At 51.5% G+C, this 20120-nt stretch overlaps 2 protein-coding genes across 8 annotated transcripts; both read left to right on the forward strand.

The window, feature by feature from the left end:
* The first annotated feature begins 32 nt into the window (after positions 1–32).
* Mrps18b (mitochondrial ribosomal protein S18B) lies at positions 33–6610 on the forward strand. Of its 2 annotated transcripts, XM_041634681.1 has the most exons (7): positions 33–155; positions 1238–1346; positions 1455–1552; positions 1670–1738; positions 4194–4260; positions 5073–5132; positions 6105–6610. In XM_041634681.1, the coding sequence occupies exons 1-7, from the start codon at positions 33–35 to the stop codon at positions 6392–6394; spliced, it is 816 nt and encodes a 271-aa protein (XP_041490615.1). In that variant the 3' UTR covers positions 6395–6610. The 2 variants fall into 2 exon arrangements, with proteins under 2 accessions (XP_041490615.1, XP_041490616.1); XM_041634682.1 differs by lacking the exons at positions 4194–4260; positions 5073–5132.
* A 394-nt stretch (positions 6611–7004) lies between these two features.
* Positions 7005–20032, forward strand: Atat1 (alpha tubulin acetyltransferase 1). 6 transcript variants are annotated; one of them, XM_041634726.1, is made up of 13 exons: positions 7005–7130; positions 7524–7584; positions 7664–7755; positions 7872–7932; positions 8045–8158; positions 8289–8390; positions 13698–13743; positions 13858–13926; positions 16086–16157; positions 16340–16583; positions 19076–19155; positions 19242–19284; positions 19588–20032. In XM_041634726.1, exons 1-13 carry the CDS (start codon positions 7024–7026, stop codon positions 19769–19771), a joined length of 1275 nt encoding a protein of 424 aa, XP_041490660.1. In that variant the 5' UTR covers positions 7005–7023; the 3' UTR covers positions 19772–20032. The 6 variants fall into 6 exon arrangements, with proteins under 6 accessions (XP_041490660.1, XP_041490662.1, XP_041490661.1 ...); XM_041634728.1 differs by lacking the exon at positions 19242–19284; XM_041634727.1 differs by lacking the exon at positions 13858–13926.
* Positions 20033–20120: the final 88 nt, after the last annotated feature.

The raw sequence follows: 20120 nt of genomic DNA on the forward strand, positions 1-20120 counted from the left end.
CGCCTCGGCCCCGCCCTAGCCAGGCTCCGCACATGCGCAGTCGCTCCGCCTTCGGGCCGGCCGTACGCCGGCCGTGCGTCAAGATGGCTGCCTCCGTGCCGCGCACGCTGCTGAGGCTGTTGCCTAACCTCTTGCGAAGTTCTTATGGCGTGCAGGTAACCCCTCGGAGGGCTTTCTCCGCATCCCCACGCTGTCTGCGCGTTTCCGCCTTCGCCCCGCGGGGAGGACTCAAGGCGCACAGCTCTTCCCGTCTGTTTACGTCTCCGTCCTGCACCACCCTCTGTCCCCCATGGCGCGCGTTTCCTACTACTGAGCCTTAGGGGAAGATCCTGGGTTACAAGTCGTCTTCCCTAAGTACCAGACAGAGGATGAGGTGATTGGATTGCTCCCGGACATGCACAACTAATTTCTAACTTTGTTGTTGGAAGTGTCCTCGTATCAAAGGATCCTAATTTTAATTCCCCCCGCCCCCCGGTATTCCGGAAACTCTCACTCCGCCCAGGTAGACAGGTTGACCTCTTAAAGTGACCTTGAATTCCTGATCTTTCTGCCTTCACTCCGCAGCTGAGGCGTGATCCACGACTCCCTACCCCACCTGCTAACACGTCATTTTCTTACAAGAGCTTGCAGGAGCGTTTAATTCTGCTCCCTGGATCGAAGTTGCCCTCTAGGCTAAGGTACTCACCTCCCTGGAGGTTCTTGCAGGGCAGGGAAAAATAGCTTGAAGGCTTGTCGCGACGACGCTCCTTAAAGTAGGACTAAAGAGTGGTGACAGAGGTCACAACCGCAGTAATAACAGGCTTGGTAGCGTTCAAGCTGGCGTTAGCACTCAGATTTTGTTTTGCCCTGTGGAATGCTGACCTGCAGCATTTTCTAAAACTGGGCAACACAGTGCCTTTGGCTTTTTCTCCCTTGTCTGATGCATCCCTTGCGCTCCATAAATCTTATTTCCGAAAGGTTAGCAATCTTTTCTCTCTTCACCAGATCCAACTAATGCCCATCAAGCACAGATCTTTGTTTGCCACCCCCCTAACACCCTGATTATTCCTTTGTCTGGTTGACTTGTTATTGGAGCTAGAGAGGTATCAGTTTAACACCAGAAGAAATGCTCCAGTCAGGTCTCTTTCTGATGAATTATTCTGATGTTTTGGACACATATCCCTCCTCCCCGAAGAATAATAAACTAAATAGTTACATCCTTTTCTTAACTCACCCTCTCATTTGACTCCCTTTATAGGTTCCCCTCCGGGCACTTTGCACTAAAGATCCTCCGGAAGAAGGTTCTCCATCCTCACTTCCTGTGTCCCCTTATGAGAATGAGCCTTGGAAATACCTGGAATCAGAAGGTACCCCAGATTGGGGGGAAGCGAGAAAAAGTGGGGCCTGGAGTAACTGGCTTGGGAAGATCCATGCCACTTGCATGAATGAATAAACTCATATGGTTTCTTTTTAAGAATACCAGGACCGCTACGGTTCTCGACCTGTGTGGGCTGACTACCGCCGCAACCACAAAGGTGGTATACCGCCACAGCGGACCCGAAAGACATGCATTGTAAGATTTTAAGGTTTTCATGGTGGTGGGATGTGACAAGGAGGCCATAGGGTGGGTGACATCGGTCCTTTCTGTGACTATGTTTTGTGTCTTTAACTACCAGTTTCTTTTCTACAGCGTAAAAATAAAGTTGCTGGGAACCCTTGCCCCATCTGCCGCGATCACAAGTTGCATGTTGACTTTAGGGTAAGCAGAATCTTTTATCCAGAATTGAGACTTGGATCCTCTCTGCAGTGCTAAGGAAATTATCAGGATGTGTCTCCCATGTTTTCGTACCTGTATGCTCACAGTCCCAACGCTGCCATTGTAAAAACACCCCTCTTTACAGGCTTTCACCCTCTGCTGTGGAGTTCCTTATGAGGATTTAGTTCACTCTCTTAAAATTCATAGTCTAAATTCTGAGTAAGAAAAACACATTTGAGCTGGGTGGTGGTGGCACCCGCCTTTAATCCCAGCACTCGGGAGACAGAGGCAAGCGGATCTCTGAGTTCAAGGCCAGCCTGGTCTACAAGAGCTAGTTCCAGGACAGGAACCAAAAAAGCTACGGAGAAACCCTGTCTCGAAAAAATTCAGAAAAAGAAAAAAAGAAAAGAAAAACACATTTGCCGGTAGATGGTGGCTCACTCCTTTAATCCCAGCACTAGGGAGGCAGAAGTAGGCAGATCTCTGTGATCTGTGAGTTTGAGGTCAGCCTGGTTTACAGAACTAGTTCCAGGACAGGCTCCAAAGCTAAAGAGAAACTCTTTCTCAAAACAAAACAAAAAAACACACACATTTGAGCTGGACTCAATGATGCAGGCTTTTAATCCCAGCACTAAGGAGGCAAAGGCCAGCAGATTTTTCTGAGTTTGAGAACAGGCTGGGCTACATAGAAAAACCTGTCTTAGAAAACAAACAGAAAGACATGTATTTGAAAGCAGATTTGGTTAGCATGTCTGTGATCCCACACTGGCAAGGCTAAAGCCGAAGTATGAGTTCCAAGTTCAGGCTCTGTCATCCCCTACCCCACCAGTTACAAAAGTCTAAGTATCCCAAGTGGCCTCGGACTTGTTAGCTATGTAGCTAATTTTTTTAAAAAGATTTTCTTTAATTTTATGTATCTTGGTGTTTTGCCTACATCCATATCTGCATGAAGGTGTTAGATTTCTTAGAACTCTAGTTACAGACAGTTGTGAGTTGCCATATGGGTGCTGGGATTTGAACCCGCGTCCTCTGGAAGAGCAGTCAGTGCTATTAACCACAAAGGCATCTCCAGCCCCACAGCTAAACTTCTGGTCCTCCTGCCTTCCTAAGGGCTATGAGTAAGGGTGTGTGCTAGTGTGTGATGATGCCACACCTAGCTCAGAGGTCAACTTGTTATTTTAAGGGAAAGAACTTAACTTGAAAAAAACTTCCAAAGTCAGGAGGGGTTCAAGGGAAAGTGCCCTATCTACCTACTACAGTTATTAACAGATATATTGCCCTCTTTGGGGGCAGAGGGGGTGAGGAACGTTCCTCCGTTTTCCTCTTTTGAGAAAGGGTCTGTTTATATGGCCCAACCTGAGCTCAGCTCACTGTCCTCCTGGCTCAGCAGGCTGAGTTCTCGGGTTGTCTACTTGCTTAGCTGTTTGCTTGGCCTCCCGTGTGAGATGCTGGGGCCTAGGGCTAGAGCACAGGTGAGAGGAGATTTCCTCTCCCCTCCCCACTTCAAAATGATAAGGCCTGGTGTTTTTGGTTGGTTGGTTTTTTTAAAACAGGGTTTCTCTGTAGCTTTGGAGCCTGTCCTGGAACTCTCCCTGTAGACCAGGCTGGCCTCGAACTCACAAATATCCGCCTGCCTCTGCCTCCCAAGTACTGGGATTAAAGGCGTGCGCCACTGCCCTGTTTTGTTTTTCAAGACAGGGTTTCTCTGCATAGCTCTGGAGACTGTCCTGGAACTCACTCTGTAGACCAGGCTGGCCTCAAACTCAGAGATCGCCTGCCTCTGCCTCCTGAGTGCTGAGATTATAAAGGCGTGCTCCACCACCATATAGGTGCTCATGGGAGCCAAAGCAATGACTGCGCATTGAGGATGCTGGGGATCCTGGATGTCTGTTGATGAGGTTCATGTCCTTCCAGAGCATCACAGAGGATGCTTCCCAGTCTCTTGTATGCAGGAGGTTAGGAAAAGGAGGCAGGGATTAGGCTGGGCATGCTGGTAGGTGTGTCTGCTTCTTCTCTGCTCACCTCCTGTGATTGGTTTGCCTGGTTTTATACAATTAGAATTGTTAAATTGCTCCTAGCTACATGCTGTATTTTATTCACTATATTCGGCATGCTATTGTATTGCTTACTCATTACATACCCGTCTTGTTGTTTCTGGGTAATTTCTAGGACCTTGATGACTGTCCCCAATTTTTTACCCAAAGGTGTACATTTTGAAGCATGCTTCTCCATACCTGAGTGCCAGAATGTCAGCTTTTATGTGAAATGAATTGATGAGGCTAAAACTGAAGGAAGCATCAAGAGACACACAGGGCAGCTATGGGGCTGGCCTCGAACTCTCAGAGAGCCACTTTGCTCTGCTCCTAAGTGCTGGGATGTAGCAACTGTAGGTGTGTAAGGTGTCTGCACGCAGCCTCCAGACCACCTCCTCACGTGTCTGTTCATCTCTCCCATGCAGAATGTGAAACTCTTGGAACAGTTCGTTTGTGCCCACACGGGTATCATCTTCCACGCCCCGTACACAGGTTAGCTTGGCGCTCCTGTTTATGTTGTTGGGTGGTAGGTGTGCGGTAGCTCGTATATGTAGCGCACAGAAGTGTGGTTGCAGCTTTTGGAGATTGTACTAATGAGGATACTCATTAGGCTGGAATAGTTATGTGTGCTCAAAAGACTCAGGTGAGCCCAGCCCTGGGACGGTGGAGGCAGAGGCAGCCTGGTCCACTTAGTGTGCGTTCCAAGACAGCCTGACAGAAACAGATAACCCAGAAGGGACAACAAAAACAACTAAAATAACAGTTCGGGATTGTCTCTACTTTTACTCCCTGTTGGCCTGTAGCCATGTCCAGTTTCTCATGTAGTCCATAGCTGCTTCCAAGCAACAGTAGCCAAGTTGAGTGTCACACATCATAGAAAGAGAAGGAAGGACAAGAATAATCTGAGCTCACTGTTTATGGGAGAACATGGCCCCAGAATTAGGTCCTTTGTGAGGAAGATTTTACTATCAGTCTCCAGAATGGAGAGGAGATAGGCTGATCATTGCTACTCTGACCGCATTCCCTGATTTGAAATCACTTCTTCCCTTATGGGATCTTTCTCTGTGGACTGTCCAAGGAAGCCTTTAGCCACTTGTCCATTGAATCATCATCTGGCCTGTCTGCAGGCTTTCTCAGTGACATCTCTATAGGGCTGGTCATCTGAGCTCGTCTTTTCAGGCAGCTACAGATGAGGCCGATGGGAAACTGGCTGTGCAGGAAGGTCGGGTCATTTAAAGCCAGCTCCTCCACAGTCAGCTAGCTGTCTCTGTATAGAAGACTTTTGCTAACTCTGCTGTCTCTAGGGGTCTGTATGAAGCAGCACAAGAAACTGACCCAGGCCATCCAGAAAGCCAGGGAGTGTGGTAAGTGAGAGCAAGGGGGGGAAGGTCTTCTCAGGTGTAGCAGTGATGTGGGCTGGAAGGCGCTTATGTGCTCCCCCGACTCCTGGAGTTTCTTCGGAATTGGGTGTGGTGCTGGAGCCTGGAGTCCCAGCTGCAGATTGCTGGCTCCTAGGACCTGCTACATCTCACCCGGAGGAAGCAGTGTTTCCTAGGACCTGCTACATCTCACCCGGAGGAAGCAGTGTTTCCTAGGACCTGCTACATCTCACCCGGAGGAAGCAGTGTTTTCTAGGACCTGCTACATCTCAGGGAGGAAGCAGTGTTTCCTAGGACCTGCTACATCTCAGGGAGGAAGCAGTGTTTCCTAGGACCTGCTACATCTCAGGGAGGAAGCAGTGTTTCCTAGGACCTGCTACATCTCAGGGAGGAAGCAGTGTTTCTTAAGACCTGCTACATCTCACACGGAGGAAGCAGTGTTTCCTAGGACCTGCTACATCTCAGGGAGGAAGCAGTGTTTCCTAGGACCTGCTACATCTCAGGGAGGAAGCAGTGTTTCCTAGGACCTGCTACATCTCAGGGAGGAAGCAGTGTTTCTTAAGACCTGCTACATCTCACACGGAGGAAGCAGTGTTTCCTAGGACCGACTCCATGTGACACAGAGAAAGCAATAGTTTTTTTGGTGGCTCTACGCTGTGTATCCTGAATCCTGACAGTCTTGAGTTCTTTGTTCTCAATTCTGTCGTCTTCTGACCTGGCTGACACACAGCACCTTTGCACAGATGAGTGAGCAGTACCCTTCAGCAGTGTGTACAGAGACTGAACGTAGCTTTGCAGGGGCCCGGGCAGTGCTGTTGTCTCCTCCACAGGTTGTGCAGTGGTTGGCCTGAAATGTGCCTGGTACTTTTAGTTGGTCCCTCCATCCTGGTGCCTTTCTCTTGTCCCAGGATCTGAATTCCCCTTCTTCATCCTCCCTTATTTCCTTTAATTCCTTAGGTCTTCTCAGTTACTACATTCCCCAGGTTGAGCCCCGAGATGGTGACTTCCGAACTGTTCATGGAGCTGTCAGTGTTACTCCGCCAGCCCCCACATTGTTGTCCGGCGAGCCTTGGTACCCGTGGTACAGCTGGCAACAGCCACCAGAGAGAGAACTGTCCCGCCTTCGCCGGCTCTATCAAGGAAACCTCCTAGAAGAAAGTGGCCCCCCGCCTGAGTCGATGCCACAGGTGCCCGCTGCACCTGCAGCAGAAACCTCCGCCGAGCAGACGGGCTCCCAGAGTGCTTAGGGCTTATGGGCCGGGAGGGATAGTGTCTGGGTTCTGTGATGGCATGTGTCTGAGACCCTAAGGAAGTGACTGCTGCAGAGGACAAACACGTGAGAAATTGGAGAGGGGTTCGGATATGAACGGGAGTCTGGACTGGTGTGCACTTGAAAGTCTGTCTCTATTTTAAACCTGCTGGCCCAGCGTTTCTACAATAAAGCTGACTCTTCTGTCCCTGGCTTCCGTTGGGCTGACTTTTCAGAGCATGGGGGTGAAGTGTATGAGTTGGGGTGCTGGCTGCTGTGCGGTGGGAGTGTGTTCGGCCAAACTCACCCTGCCTGCAACTCCATCAAGGAAAGGGTGCATGAAGACGATCCTGTCTTGTGGGTCCCCTTAGCTGTTCTCCAAGGGCCAGTCCCGGTGAAATCTGCGTGGTTGCCCTGGCTTCTACCAGGGGCACAGACCGACAAGAGGAGTCCTGTTGCTGGGAGACCACCAGTTTGGCCAGACAAATGGGGTCTTCTAGGCTGCTGGACCCCGCTGTGGGGGCGGGACGATCCTTGGAGGCGGGTCCTGGAAATAAAGACAGGGTGTGCGCTCCTGGTAGCGGAAGTGACGTTGTGTGGGGCGTGTCCGGTCCCGCACAATGGGCCATGGAGTTCCCGTTCGATGTGGATGCGCTGTTCCCGGAGCGGATCACCGTGCTGGACCAGCACCTGCGGCCTCCGGCCCGCCGACCCGGAACCACAACGCCGGCCCGGTGACATTTCAAACCCGCCCCGTGGCCCTTCTGTCCCGGTTCCTTTCCAAACCTGGTCAAGGCACCACGCCCCCTTCTCACTGACTGCTGGCCATTCTTTCTGCATTCACAGCTTGGTTTTTGGTTACCTTTGACCCTGAACCTTGCTGGATTAATCGGCCAGCATCCATAGCCTTTCACCCCTTGGCCCTATGTGGCCTCACCTTGAGGCTATGGGCGACCCACCTTTCCCACTGCCCCACAATAATCTTGACAGTTTGGGATCTGCCTGGAGGGGAGGTGGGAGGGGAGGTCGAGTTCAGGCAAAGGCAGAGAGCCCATGGAGGCTGCCAGGAGTGACTCCTCAGGCCCTGTGACCCAGGCGCATAGCTGACCGGCCCCCTCTCTCTCTAGTGTGGATCTGCAGCAGCAAATCATGACTATTATAGACGAACTGGGCAAGGCCTCTGCCAAGGTACGGGGCACCCCCAGGAGTAAAGGGAAACTGGGTGGCAGATAAGGGGCCGGTAGAGAGTGTGTCTTCATGTCTGCAGGCCCAGCATCTCCCTGCACCCATCACCAGCGCTTCCAGGATGCAGAGTAACCGCCATGTTGTCTATATACTGAAGGATATTTCGGCCCGACCGTGAGTTCTAGTGTTCGTCCACCTGAATCAACCCCTTATCCCTCGCTGTCCTCCTTTCTTTACTGTCTGTCCCAGACAGTTGCTACTGCCCGTTCATTCTTCTCCCCGTCCCACAGGGCAGGGAAAGGAGCCATCATTGGTTTCCTCAAAGTTGGATACAAGAAACTCTTTGTACTGGTGAGTGTTGCTGCAAACTGGGCATTTGTAAGCTTTGATGGAGGAGGATGGGGTGGGGTGGGTAACAAAGAGGCCTGGCTCCTAAGAAGCCGCGTTGTTCTCGGCGCCATAGGATGACCGTGAAGCGCACAACGAGGTGGAACCGCTTTGCATTCTGGACTTTTACATCCACGAGTCAGTGCAACGGCACGGTCACGGGCGAGAGCTCTTTCAGTACATGTTACAGGTACCAGCCAGGTCCTGCAGCCTGCCCCACAGGGGCCCATTTCCCTCGTGTTCCCTTGCCAGGCTCCCAATTCCCCGCTAGCATGCTTCCCCCTCAACCCCCCTGCCCCCAAGTCTCCGGTTTCCTGCAGAAAGAGCGAGTTGAACCACACCAGCTGGCCATCGATCGACCGTCACCAAAGCTGCTTAAGTTCCTGAACAAGCACTACAACCTGGAGACCACAGTCCCACAGGTTAGAGGCTCCACACAGAGGCAGCACCTCGTGGTGCTGGGAGCAAAGCTAGGACCTTGGGCGGGCTATACTTGGTGCTCTGCTGCTGAACTGCATCTCTGCCCCCCTTTTTAGTTTTATTTTTTTTTTAAAGATTTATTTATTATGTATACAACATTCCTTCCATGTATGCTTGCATGCCAGAAGAGGGCACCAGATCTCATTACAGATGGCTGTGAGCCACCATGTGGTTGCTGGGAATTGAACTCAGGACCTCTGGAAGAGCAGTCAGTGCTCTTAACCTCTGAGCCATCTCTCCAGCCCTCTGCTCCCCTTTTTTTAGGAGACCTACATTTCCTTCCTTCCTTCCTTCCTTCCTCCCCCCCCCCTTTCTTTTTCTTCTTGAGACAGGGTTTTTCTGTAGCTTTGGAGCCTGTCCTGGAACTCCCTATGTACACAAGGCTGGCCTCGAACTCACAGAGATCTGCTGCCTCTGCCTCCCGAGTACTGGGATTAAAGGTGTGCGCCACCACCTCCAGGCTCCATTTTATTTTCTTACCGTGCAATCCTGTTCATGTGTAGAGATGAAAGACATAAGAACCAGTTTTTACCTTCTGCCACGTGGGTCCTGAGAACTGAACTTGAGACATCTGGCCAGTCCTACCTTGGGTTGTTCTGTTAGGCTTACGTCATTGTGTGTGTGTGAATGTTCTACCCGCATGTGTATGTGTGCATCATGTCCGTACCTGTGCACACAGAGAGAGGTCAGAACCATTGGAACTGGAGTTACAGATGGCTGTGAGCCACCATGTGCTGGGGACTGAACCTTAGTCCTCCGCGAGAGCAACAAGCACTGAAAACGGCTGAGCCAGCTCTCCAGCCGCTGACTTTTACTTTTTCAAGTAAGTTTGCACTGGGTTACTCTGGCTGTCCTGGAACTCACCTTGTACACCAGGCTGGCCTGGGACACACAATGATTTGCCTACTTCTATCTCCAGAGTGCTGGGATTAAAGGGGTGTGCCACCACCTCAGCTAATTTTTTTTTTTGAGAACTTCATACTCCTGTATCTATAGCACTGCTACCCCTTCAACTTCTCCCATGTTCCCACATTATCTCGTTATTGTTGTTACGTGTGCATGCACACACACACACACACACGATCTGCTGAAGCCCTTGAGTCTTGTTCCCACATTATCTCCTCGTTATTGTTGTTACGTGTGCATGCACACACACACACACACACACGATCTGCTGAAGCCCTTGAGTCTTGTTCCCACATTATCTCCTCGTTATTGTTGTTACGTGTACATGCATACACACACACACGATCTGCTGAAGCCCTTTAGCCTTGTTTATGTGTACTTGTGTCCAGGGTGCTACAGATTTTTGGAACAGGATCTCACTGTAGCTAAGGCTGGCCTTGAACTCGGGGTGACTCTCTGTCTCCACCTCCTGAGTTATGGGATAACAGGTACACCTTGATACCCAGCTGTTTTATTTCTGAAAGAGACTTGCTGCATAACCCCTCCTTTAGCCTGCCCACCTCAAACTGATGATCCTCCTGCCTCAGCCTCCCGAGAGTTAGGATTATGTCACACAGCCCAGTGTGATTTATTTTTACAATTAAATCTTTTCTTCTCACGCTGCCACATGTTCTGGAAACATTCATCCTGTCTTTTTTTGTTTAAAGAATTTTTTTTAAAGATTTATTTATTCATTATGTATACAGTGTTCTGCAGGCCAGAAGAGGGCACCAGATGTTACTAAATATGGTTGTGAGCCACTATGTGGTTGCTGGGAATTGAACTCAAGACCTCTGGAACAGCAGGCAGTGCTCTTAATGGCTGAGCCACTCCAGCCCCATCCTGTCTTCTTGTCTTTTTTCTTTTCCTGTTTTTTGTTTGTTTGTTTGAGATAGGGTCTCTCTCTCTATAGCTCTGACTGTCCTAGAACTCACTAGTAGAACAGGCTGACTTCAAATTCACAGAGATCCGCCCGTGTCAGCTCAGAGTGCGGGATGAAAGGGGTGCCACACGCACAGCTGGTTGTTGTTTTGACAGGCTCGTGTTTGCGAGCGTCTCGTTATGTAGTGTCGTGCCGGTTGGCTGGAACTCTGGGAACTTCTGCTCGTCTGTTTTCAGACAGGTTGTCATTCTGCAACTCAGCTGACCTGAAACTCCCAGTGTAGCCCGGGATGGCCTTACGCTCACAGTAATTCTCCTGCTCCAAACTCCTAACTGCTGGATCACCACACTTGTGGGAATTCATCCTGCCAATAGCACTTACCCACATTTATATGTATTCACTGGTTATTTTTATTCTTTTTTAAGATTATCCATTCTTTATTTATATCTGTGTGTATGTGAGTGTGCCTGCGTGAGAATATGTGTGTGGTGAGTGGGAATCATTGAGGCCAGCGTGCTGAGAACCTAAACTGCATTTTTGCAAGAGCAGTCAGGGTTCTTATCTGACAGACAGTCCTGGAGCTACCTAGGTAAATCAGGCTGGGTTCTCCACCACACCTGGACATGTTGTTCACTTCATTTTCATCCCCAGACTGAAGCAGCTTGTGTTCTCATTTAGTCAGTATTTATGGACAACACAGAAAACAGACATCCCAGCTCCGCAGGGAGCTTGTTTATCACGGGAGTGACTGTGAGTTAGAGATGGGTTACTAATGCGCTCACTGCTGTGGGCACTAGGAGTCCTTAACCATCAGAAGAACCTGCTTCCTAAATGTGGAGCCAGACAAACATAGTGTATTCTAGGGCCAGGTAAGGTGGTGCCTGCCTTTAACCCCAGCACTCGGGAGGCAGGGGCAGGTGGATCTGTGAGTTCAGGGCCAGCCTGGTCTACAGAGTGAGGTCCAGGACTTCCTTGAAAGTCTTTACTGTAGGTAAGGGTAAGTGCTGTGAGAAAATGACACCACTGTTGGTGCGGGTGAGTGAGATACGGAGGACACTGTCACCGAGAAGCTCCTTCATTTGTGCAACAGCGTGAAGAAAGTGTGTGAGGCCCAGTGTCCCAGAGAGGTAGTGGCCAGTACTAAGGCTGTGCAGTGGGAATATGCCCAGGTCGGTGCGGTATGGCTGTGCAGTGGGAATATGCCCAGGTCAGTGCAGTACGGCTTTGCAGTGGGAATATGCCCGGGTCAGTGCAGTACGGCTTTGCAGTGGGAATATGCCCAGGTCGGTGCGGTACGGCTTTGCAGTGGGAATATGCCCAGGTCGGTGCTATAAAAGGAATGCAGATGATGAGAGCTGAGGTGAAAGGAAGGGAGCACACTTGAGGCCCACACGGGTCACGGTAAAGGCTTTGGTTTCTACTGAGTGAAAAGCAAAATCAAAGCCAGGTGGTGGTGGCGCACGCCTTTAGTCTCAGCACTCGGGTGGCAGAGGCAGGTGGATCTCTTTGAGTTTGAGGCCAGCCTGGTCTACAGAGCAAGTTCCAGAACAGGCCAGAGCTATACATACGCTGTTTCCACAAGCAAGTGGAGCGGCTAGCTTGTATGTCAACAGATGTCCTCTATCCTGTGAGCTCTGGCTAAGATTTATATGTAGGTATGAGTACCTGCATGTATGTATGTGTGCTGTGTGCATGCAGTGTCTGCAGAGGTGGGAATAGGACATTGCATCCCCTGGAACACAGATGGTTGTGAGCCGCCATGTGGATGCTGGGAATGAAAGGGCCCAGCAGACCAGTGTCTCCGCTGCCCCTTCATTTACTCTGTGTCTGTGCTATGATCATGATTCTTGGGGATTTTCGTTTTTCCAAGAACCATTTGTTAAAGAAACTTTTGTTTATTCCCTGTTGAATGAGTGATCTTGGCATCTTTGTTGAAAATCACATGACCATGGACATGTAAGTTTATTCCTTCACCTTTGATTCTATTCTGTTGATTGACAACTGTTCTGTGCCACTGCTTCTCCTCCTCCTCCTCCTCCTCCTCCTCCTCCTCTTCCTCCTCCTCCTCCTCCTCTTCCTCCTCCTTCTTTCTTCTACAGGGTTTCTGAGTAGCCATGGAGCCAGTCCTGGAACTCACTCTGTAGATAAGGCTGACCTCAAACTCAATGAGATCCGCCTGCCTCTGCTTCCCGAGTGCTGGGATTAAAGGCGTGAGACACCACCGCCCGGCCTGTTTTGCTTTTTTGAGACAAGTTTTCTCTGTGTAACAGCCCCAGCTGTCCTAGAACTTGCTATGTACCCAAGGCTAGCCTTGGAATCACAGAGATCCGCCTGCCTCTACCTACCGAGTACTGGGATTAAAGGCATGCACCACCACTACCCAGCGTGTTTGGATTTTTGAGACAAGGTTTCCCTGTGTAACAGCCCTGCCTGTCCTGGAACTCACTCTGTAGACCTGGCTGGCCTCGAACTTAGACCTGGCTGGCCTCGAACTCACAGAGATCCACCTGCCTCTGCCTTCCGAGTGCTGGGATTAAAGGCGTGCACCACCATGCCCAGCTGTTTTTCTCTTTAAAAAATATTTAAAATAGATATGTTTTTGTTCATTTGGGTTCTTTTTAAGATTTATTTATTTATTATGCATACAACATTCTCTCTGACTGTATGCTTGCTGGCCAGAAGAGGGCACCAGATCTCATTAAAGATGGTTGTAAGCCACCATGTGGGTGCTGGGAATTGAACTCAGGACCTCTGGAAGAATAGTCAGTGCTCCTAACCTCTGAGCCATCTCCCCAGCCCCTGTTCATTTGTTTTTTTGACATAGGGTTTCTCTCTGTAGTCCTGGCTGTCCTGGAACTTACTCTGTAGACCAGGCTGGCCTCAAACCCAAGAGATCTGCCTGCCTTTGCCTCCCAAGTGCTGGCATTAAAACCATGTGATGCCACTGCCTGGCTAGATTTATTTTATTATGTGTATGAATATCTTGCCTGCATGAATATATGTGCAGTACAGGTGTGCCTGGTAAACACGGAGGAGGTCAGAAATAGCATTGGAAGGGCTAGGACTGGAGTTAGAGAGGGTTGTGAGCTGCCATGGTGGGTGCTAGGAAATAAACCAGTCTTCTGCAAGGGCAGCAAGTACCCTTAACCGCTGAACCATCTCTCCAGCCCTTTGTTTTTGTTTCCTGGGGCAGTGTCTCATGTAGCCCAGGCTGGCCTCCAGCTCTCTGTGTAGCTGAGGCTAACCTTGAACTTGAACTTCCTACTTTCTTTTCCAAGGGCTAGCATAGCAGGCATGCGCCACAGTACCCAGTGTATGTGGACTGAGGCTTGACGCCAGGGCCCCATGGTGGGCAAGCATGCACCCCCTGTGGCCGTCCTGACCCACTGTGTGCTGAGGCTTTGTTTGCTTCGTCTTCCAGGTGAACAACTTCGTGATCTTTGAAGGCTTCTTTGCCCACCAGCATCGTAAGTCTCCTTACCTTGCGTTCGTCTACAAGTTGGGGAGAGGGAAAGGAAAGAGGTGGGCTCTTGGTCCCACTGGGCCCCCACTGAGGGCCACCCCCTCTTCCTTCCTCACAGGGCCCCCCACTGCCTCTCTGAGGGCAACTCGACACTCTCGTGCTGCTGAGGTCGATGCCACACCCGCTGGTAAAGCCTGCGTGGACTGGGTGGAATTAAAGGGCAGTGAGGTCTCGTTTTTCAAGAGGTTCCTGCGTGCGCGGTGCTATCTGCTGCAATTCAGAATACCCTAAAGCCACCCGCGTACCCAGCAGTCCCCTCTATTTGCCTGAGCCCTGCTGGAAGCTCGTGCATTTTATAACTGGAAGGAACTCAGGTCCCGCTAATGCTGAAGCACATGCACTAACTACACTGATCTCGGCGAGGTGCACCCCAGCCCTGTTCTCAGCGAGGCGCACCCCAGCCCCGTCCTTGGTCCGGTGCACACCAGCCCCGTCCTCGGAGAGGCGCACCCCAGCCCCGTTCTCGGAGAGGCGCACCCCAGCCCCGTTCTCGGAGAGGCGCACTCCAGCCCCGTTCTTGGCAAGGGTTCTCAGGAAGCAAGCCCCTTCAGACCTTGGCTGACCACTGATGCCAGCATAGCCTCTTTTCTAGGTCAGCTCCCTCAAAACAGGCCTAAATCAAATTACTTTGTAAATGTTTCAGGGAGGGACAGGCGAGTGAGCCCAACAGTCCTCTGATTTCTGTTCCATGGTGTCGTGATGTGAACGGTCCAAAGATTTAATATGTGTTTTAGAAGAGAAAGCTCAAAATTTATAACATTCAGGTGGCGCACGCCTTTTATCCCAGCACTTGGGAGGCAGAGGCAGGTGAATCTCTGTGAGTTCAAGGCCAGTCTGGTCTACAAAGTTCCAGGACAGCCAGGGATACACAGAGAAACCTGTCTCTAAATAAATAAATAAAAATCGAGCCTGTTTGGCATGAAACTCACAGGCTGCCTCCTGCCTCCCCTGTTCCCTCTGCAGTACATCCTCAGGGAGAGGGCACAGCCCTCACCAGTGGTGTGGTGCTGCATGGCCCAGGCAGAATGGCCTCCTTCCTGGGATAGCCTTGTGGCTAGTTACCTTCCCCTTGGCCTAGTAACCGTGGCCCAAAGAACAGCTCATTGCTCCTTGTTAGTATTAGCCCAGGCTCCCAGAGGCCCCTCATGTCCATGACCCGCCACGGTTTCTGAGGCTACTGTCCAGCAGGCAGTAAGGTTGAGCTTCCATATGGGATGGATGCAGACCCACAGAGAGCTGCTTGGGGTCTCCATCCTTGTTTGTAATGCAGAACCTAAGAAAGGGAGGTAACCCACCCTTGCCATATAGTATTTCCCGCTTGCTGGAGCCATTTTGTAGATGCCCACATTTTTTTTCTCTTCTTTTTGGGGAGGAAGGGGTTGAGATAGGATCTCTCTGTATAGTTCTGACTGTCCTGGAACTCACTATGTAGACCAGGGTGGCCTGGAACTCAGAGATCCACCTGCCTCTTCTTCCGAGTGCTGGGATTACAGGTGTGTTCTCTGAGCCAGGGCCTCACTCTGGAACTCACCATGCCTGTCAGACCTGCCTCTCCCTTTCCAGCGCAGGTACTAAAGGCACGGCCGCCACATTCTTTTTTTTTTTTTTTTTTTTTTCGAGACAGGGTTTCTCTGTGGTTTTGGAGCCTGTCCTGGAACTAGCTCTTGTAGACCAGGCTGGTCTCGAACTCACAGAGATCTGCCTGCCTCTGCCTCCCGAGTGCTGGGATTAAAGGCGTGCGCCACCACCGCCCGGCGCGCCACATTCTTTTATTACCATTTTAAAACCTATAATAAACCTCAGTCTCCATATCTTTTATGTACAGAAAGGAGAGGTTCTGCACCTCCTCTCCCCGCCTCCCCAGAACAATTCCCAATTAACCAAGGGCTTTGTCCATCTCATCTAGAGGGACCCAGGGTCCTCACTGGCCCAGCTGGGACTATTCCACTGCCCCAGAACCCCAGGGGGGCCTGACAACACCCACGGACAGTAAGAGCTCACCTCCCCTCAGCCATCCTCTCCTGTGTTTCCCAGGCCCCAGCCTCCCCTGGATCTTTCTCCTGAAACTCCGTGTTTGGCCTGCTCCTTCTGGCTCCCCCGAAAGTGCTCCAGCATTCCTCCCCGACTCCCTCTGGTGTGCTGGCTTTGCCACAGCACGGCTTCTGTTCTGGCTTTCCCAGGAGGAGCTGTGGTGTCGGGGAGAGGAAGTTTGGGATCTTGGGGAAGCGGCAGGGAGGAGGTGTGGAACGTGCAGCTCCTAAAACTTCTTTGTGTCCCTACCACCAGCTCCAGCGCGGAAGCTGCCACCCAAAAGGGCAGAGGGAGACATTAAGCCATACTCCTCCAGTGACAGAGAATGTAAGGGGGTAGGGAGGGGGGTGGGGAGGAGGGTGGGCGGCGGGGAGACCAGGGGAGGAGCTGGGAGTGGCGAAGGGAAGGTAGCCCGAGACAGTAATAAGCTAAAGGCCATGGCTGCCTCTCCTGCCTGACCTTTATAGTTGTGACTCTCCCCTTTCTTCTCTCTCTCACCCGCTCCCCAGTCCTAAAGGTGGCTGTGGAGCCTCCTTGGCCCCTGAACAGGGCCCCTCGCCGGGCCACACCGCCAGCTCACCCACCTCCACGCTCTAGCAGCCTGGGAAACTCGCCGGATCGGGGTCCCCTCCGACCCTTTGTGCCAGAGCAGGAGCTGCTGCGCTCCCTGCGTCTCTGCCCCCCACACCCTACTGCCCGCCTTCTGCTGGCCTCTGACCCTGGGGGCAGCCCAGCTCAGCGCAGACGCACCAGGTAAGAGGGCCTGCAAGTTTGGGAGCCTCGGAATGTCTAAAAGTCAGGAGCCACGGTGAAGGATAAGACGAACCCCCAGGAATGTCAAATAGTGCAATCTTTACCAGAAACACAAATTTCTGTGACACGGGTCTGCCAGGCTTTATATAGAGCAGGGACCAGAGTGGTATTCCGAGGGTCATCAAAAGAACAGGAAGACAGGATCCATCGGGTGGGGGCCTTGAGCCTTTCAAACTGGGGAAATCTTGGCTTGACATTTGCCAGGGGTAGGTATGTGTCTCACAGATTGGGAACCATTGGGTTCCAGGGATAGGGCCTCTGTGCCAAGAGCCCTTTCAGACAGGCAGGGAGTGGGTGTGTCCTTTATGTCTCCTCTTAGCTTCTTCTTTGCCTCTGACATCTCTGTTTTTCTCTCTCCCTGCCTTCCCTCTCCCCTCCTCCTATCCATAACATCCCTCCACAGCTCCCTTCCCCGCTCTGATGAGAGTCGATACTGACAGCTGCCCCTTTCCCTCCCCCTTCCCAAACCCTGCAACCCACTCTTCCATCAGGATTCTTTTCTTCCCCTTCCCTGAACAGCTAGGTTGCCAGGGTTCTAAACAGCCTAACACTTTGTAGATTTTCTTACTGTAGAAGACACCCCCCACCTACGCCCCACCCTCCACACCCCGGCATATGCTCTCCCACAGGCAGCCCACTCTGCTCCTACCGACTCCCTAGAGAAGCAACAGTCTGCTTACGGTCAGACTCCAGACCATCAGGGAAGGAAGAAGGGCCTCCCCTGCCAGGGATACCCTGAAGGAGTGTCCTGTCAGTGGATACCCCCTCCACAGTGCCCACTGGCAGCTCTAACCCTGCTGCCAAACAGACCTGTCCGTTAGTCTGCTGACGGCAGCCTCCAAGCTGACAGGCTGCCGGGACAAGGACCCCTTGGCTTCCCAGCAGGGTCCTCCCAACATTGCCAAACTCTTACTTTCCGAGTGTTGTGTAGATGTCTCAGGTGTTGCTTTGGGGTCTCTACAGGAGACCCACAGACAACACCACTTACTTCAGATAACCTGAGCCTCTCTTGGCAGTAGATCCCAGCAAACTCCAGGACCACTTAGCTGTGTCTTTGAAGATAAGCCTGATCCATTAGATCCTGGATTCCCCTCTAACCTCCCTGCCTCCCGCTAAATAGACCCGGGAGACTGTCTTGAGATGATGTGGGGATCACCCTTCTGCTGCCCTCCCTCCCCCGCCCTCTGACTGCGTGGTAGATCAGGTGCCCCGCGTGTGTTCCCTCAAGTCCTTGGGAGCAGGACCTCCCTCTCCCCACTTGACTCTTCTCCCTCTCAGTGTTGTCTCAATAAAGTGTGGATTCTTCTGTTTTCTAAATTGACATTTTCAGTGAGAAGCGGTTAAGTTTCATTTATGCCTCACCTACTTTCCTGGGGCCCCTACCTCTCTTCCTCTCATCTTCAGATCTGAGATCTGCAGCTGAGCTCAGGGCTGCCTCCACCCACCCACCCCCTTCTCAGTCTGCCCTGCCCGGTCTTTATTGCTGGTTCTATCCTAGAGTTGCAATAAGTATGTAGACCTCGCTATCCACTTGGGAACCTTAGGTCCTCTCCCCGCCCACGACTTCTACCTCCTTCCCCTGGCCAGTCCTCCTCATGTCTGCCCCACTAATCCCTCAGTGCTCTCTTAAGACAGACGAGTCCTACCTACATCCATCCTCACAGGGCACCGGGCATGGTGGCACATGCCTTTAAGCCCAGCTCTTGGCGAACAGATCTTGATAAGAGTTTGGAGGGAGCCTGGTCCACATAGCAGGTTCCAGTCCAGCCAAGGCTGTACAGTGAGACCCCGTCTCAGTAATAGTAATATAATAATAATAGTCCAACAGAGTCTGTCACCCCCGTGAAAAGACAGCCTTTTCCTCCTAAATTCTGCCTTTTTATTCTGGTCTGAGATTTCTTTTTTTTTTTAAAGATTTATTTATTATGTATACAGCATTCTGCCTCGATGTATGCCCACACGCCAGAGGAGGGTGCCAGATCTCAGTACAGATGGTTATGAGCCACCATGTGGTTGCTGGGAATTGAACTCAGGACCTCTGGAAGAACAGCCAGTGCTCTTAACCTCTGAGCCATCTTTCCAGCCTGGTCTGAGATTTCTTATATCTAAGGGCAACCATGTTTTCCAAACATCAGGTCACATGGTCCAACAAGCTCTTCTCTTGCATGCATGAGTGTTTTGATGACATAACTGGATCACATCACATACCACATCACCCCAATTGGAATAAAGCAAGACAGCAGGGATGTGTCAGAAAATCGTGAGGTATAAAATGAGCCCTCCCCTACCTTTGCTGGGAAAAGCTTAGATAGGATCCTTCTGGGTGACAGCTGCCCGTCGTTCTGTTCCCATGCTGCTCCTCCTCTCTCCAACCCCTCCATGCCACCTTTCCTCCTGAGCCTCTTCCCCATCATCTCCCATTTCTTCTACAGGGGGACTCCCCAGGGGCTGGTAGCCCAGAGCTGCCACTACAGCCGCCATGGGGAAATCCATACCTCATCCCTGGGTACAGGTAAGTGGGCACTCCTTCTTATTCTCCAATCATGCGGGACACACACACACTACTACAGTCTCCCCAGATGCCTGGTATTTCCACAGGCAGCCAAGAACGGAAGCAGGGGGAAGAGGAAGCAGAGGATAGGTGAGGTCCACACATCCCCCTAACAGCTGCCAGCACCTCTGACACCGCCTAACGATACTCTCACTCGCTTCCTCTAAGTCTGTGAACCGGGTGCCGGTTCCCACGCATCTTTCTACCTAACACCGCACTAAGTCTTCTTCCTCATGGGCTGAGCTTTGGTGCTTCCTTCTGCCATGGTCTCAAGTTTGAACCTGTTAATTGTCCCAGTCTGACCTGACAACCCAACACGTCTTCTCTGCGACCTTGAAAGAACAGTAGCTCCCGTTAGCAACTCTAACCTGCTCTCCTCTCCCCGCCCACCAGGTCCAGGTCGCTCAGTGAGGATCAGGTCTTGTTACAGGATGGGTCTGGGGAGGAAGCTACTGCGCACACAGTTGCTCCGAGAGTCCGGGCTCCACCAGCTCAGTCGTGGACGGCGGGTGGGGACATAATCAACGCCAGGTTCATTCGAAACCTTCAGGAACGCCGCAGCACCAGGCCTTGGTGACCACAGTCCCCTGGCACTCTCTCCAAGTCCGTATTATTTCTCCTTCACTACAGGACACAGCCAAAGCTCGGCCCTCACAATGGATGCATTCATTCATTCATTCATTCATTCAACAGGCCTGTCAGCTTCAGATCGTTTGTATCTTATTTTTAACCAGAGCAATAAAAGTATTTATTTTTTATCTCGATAGCCATTGAAACAAGTGACTTGTCGTAGCTTCAGCTCACGTACCCCTCATTACACCACATTCAGCTCTACCTTCGCGAAGACTTCGCCAGGCCCGGCAGAGGCTGCGCAGGCGCTCTTGGAGCACCTCGGTCCGCCGAGCGCAGGCGCGCAACCCGCGCAG

This window comes from Microtus oregoni, unplaced genomic scaffold (genome assembly GCF_018167655.1).
Source record: "Microtus oregoni isolate MIOR12 unplaced genomic scaffold, Mior012 000046F_ref0000063, whole genome shotgun sequence".
NCBI classification, from domain to species: Eukaryota; Metazoa; Chordata; class Mammalia; order Rodentia; family Cricetidae; genus Microtus; species Microtus oregoni.

Excerpts from the sequence above, each read along its gene's own strand:
- Mrps18b (XM_041634681.1), top strand. The coding sequence starts at position 33 with ATGCGCAGTCGCTCCGCCTTCGGGCCGGCCGTACGCCGGCCGTGCGTC. Across the intron at positions 1,347-1,454 it reads GAAATACCTGGAATCAGAAG|AATACCAGGACCGCTACGGT; the intron begins GTACCCCAGATT and ends TTTCTTTTTAAG. Across the intron at positions 5,133-6,104 it reads CCAGAAAGCCAGGGAGTGTG|GTCTTCTCAGTTACTACATT; the intron begins GTAAGTGAGAGC and ends TTAATTCCTTAG.
- Atat1 (XM_041634726.1), top strand. The coding sequence starts at position 7,024 with ATGGAGTTCCCGTTCGATGTGGATGCGCTGTTCCCGGAGCGGATCACC. Across the intron at positions 8,391-13,697 it reads TGGAGACCACAGTCCCACAG|GTGAACAACTTCGTGATCTT; the intron begins GTTAGAGGCTCC and ends TTCGTCTTCCAG. Across the intron at positions 19,285-19,587 it reads GAAGAGGAAGCAGAGGATAG|GTCCAGGTCGCTCAGTGAGG; the intron begins GTGAGGTCCACA and ends CCCGCCCACCAG.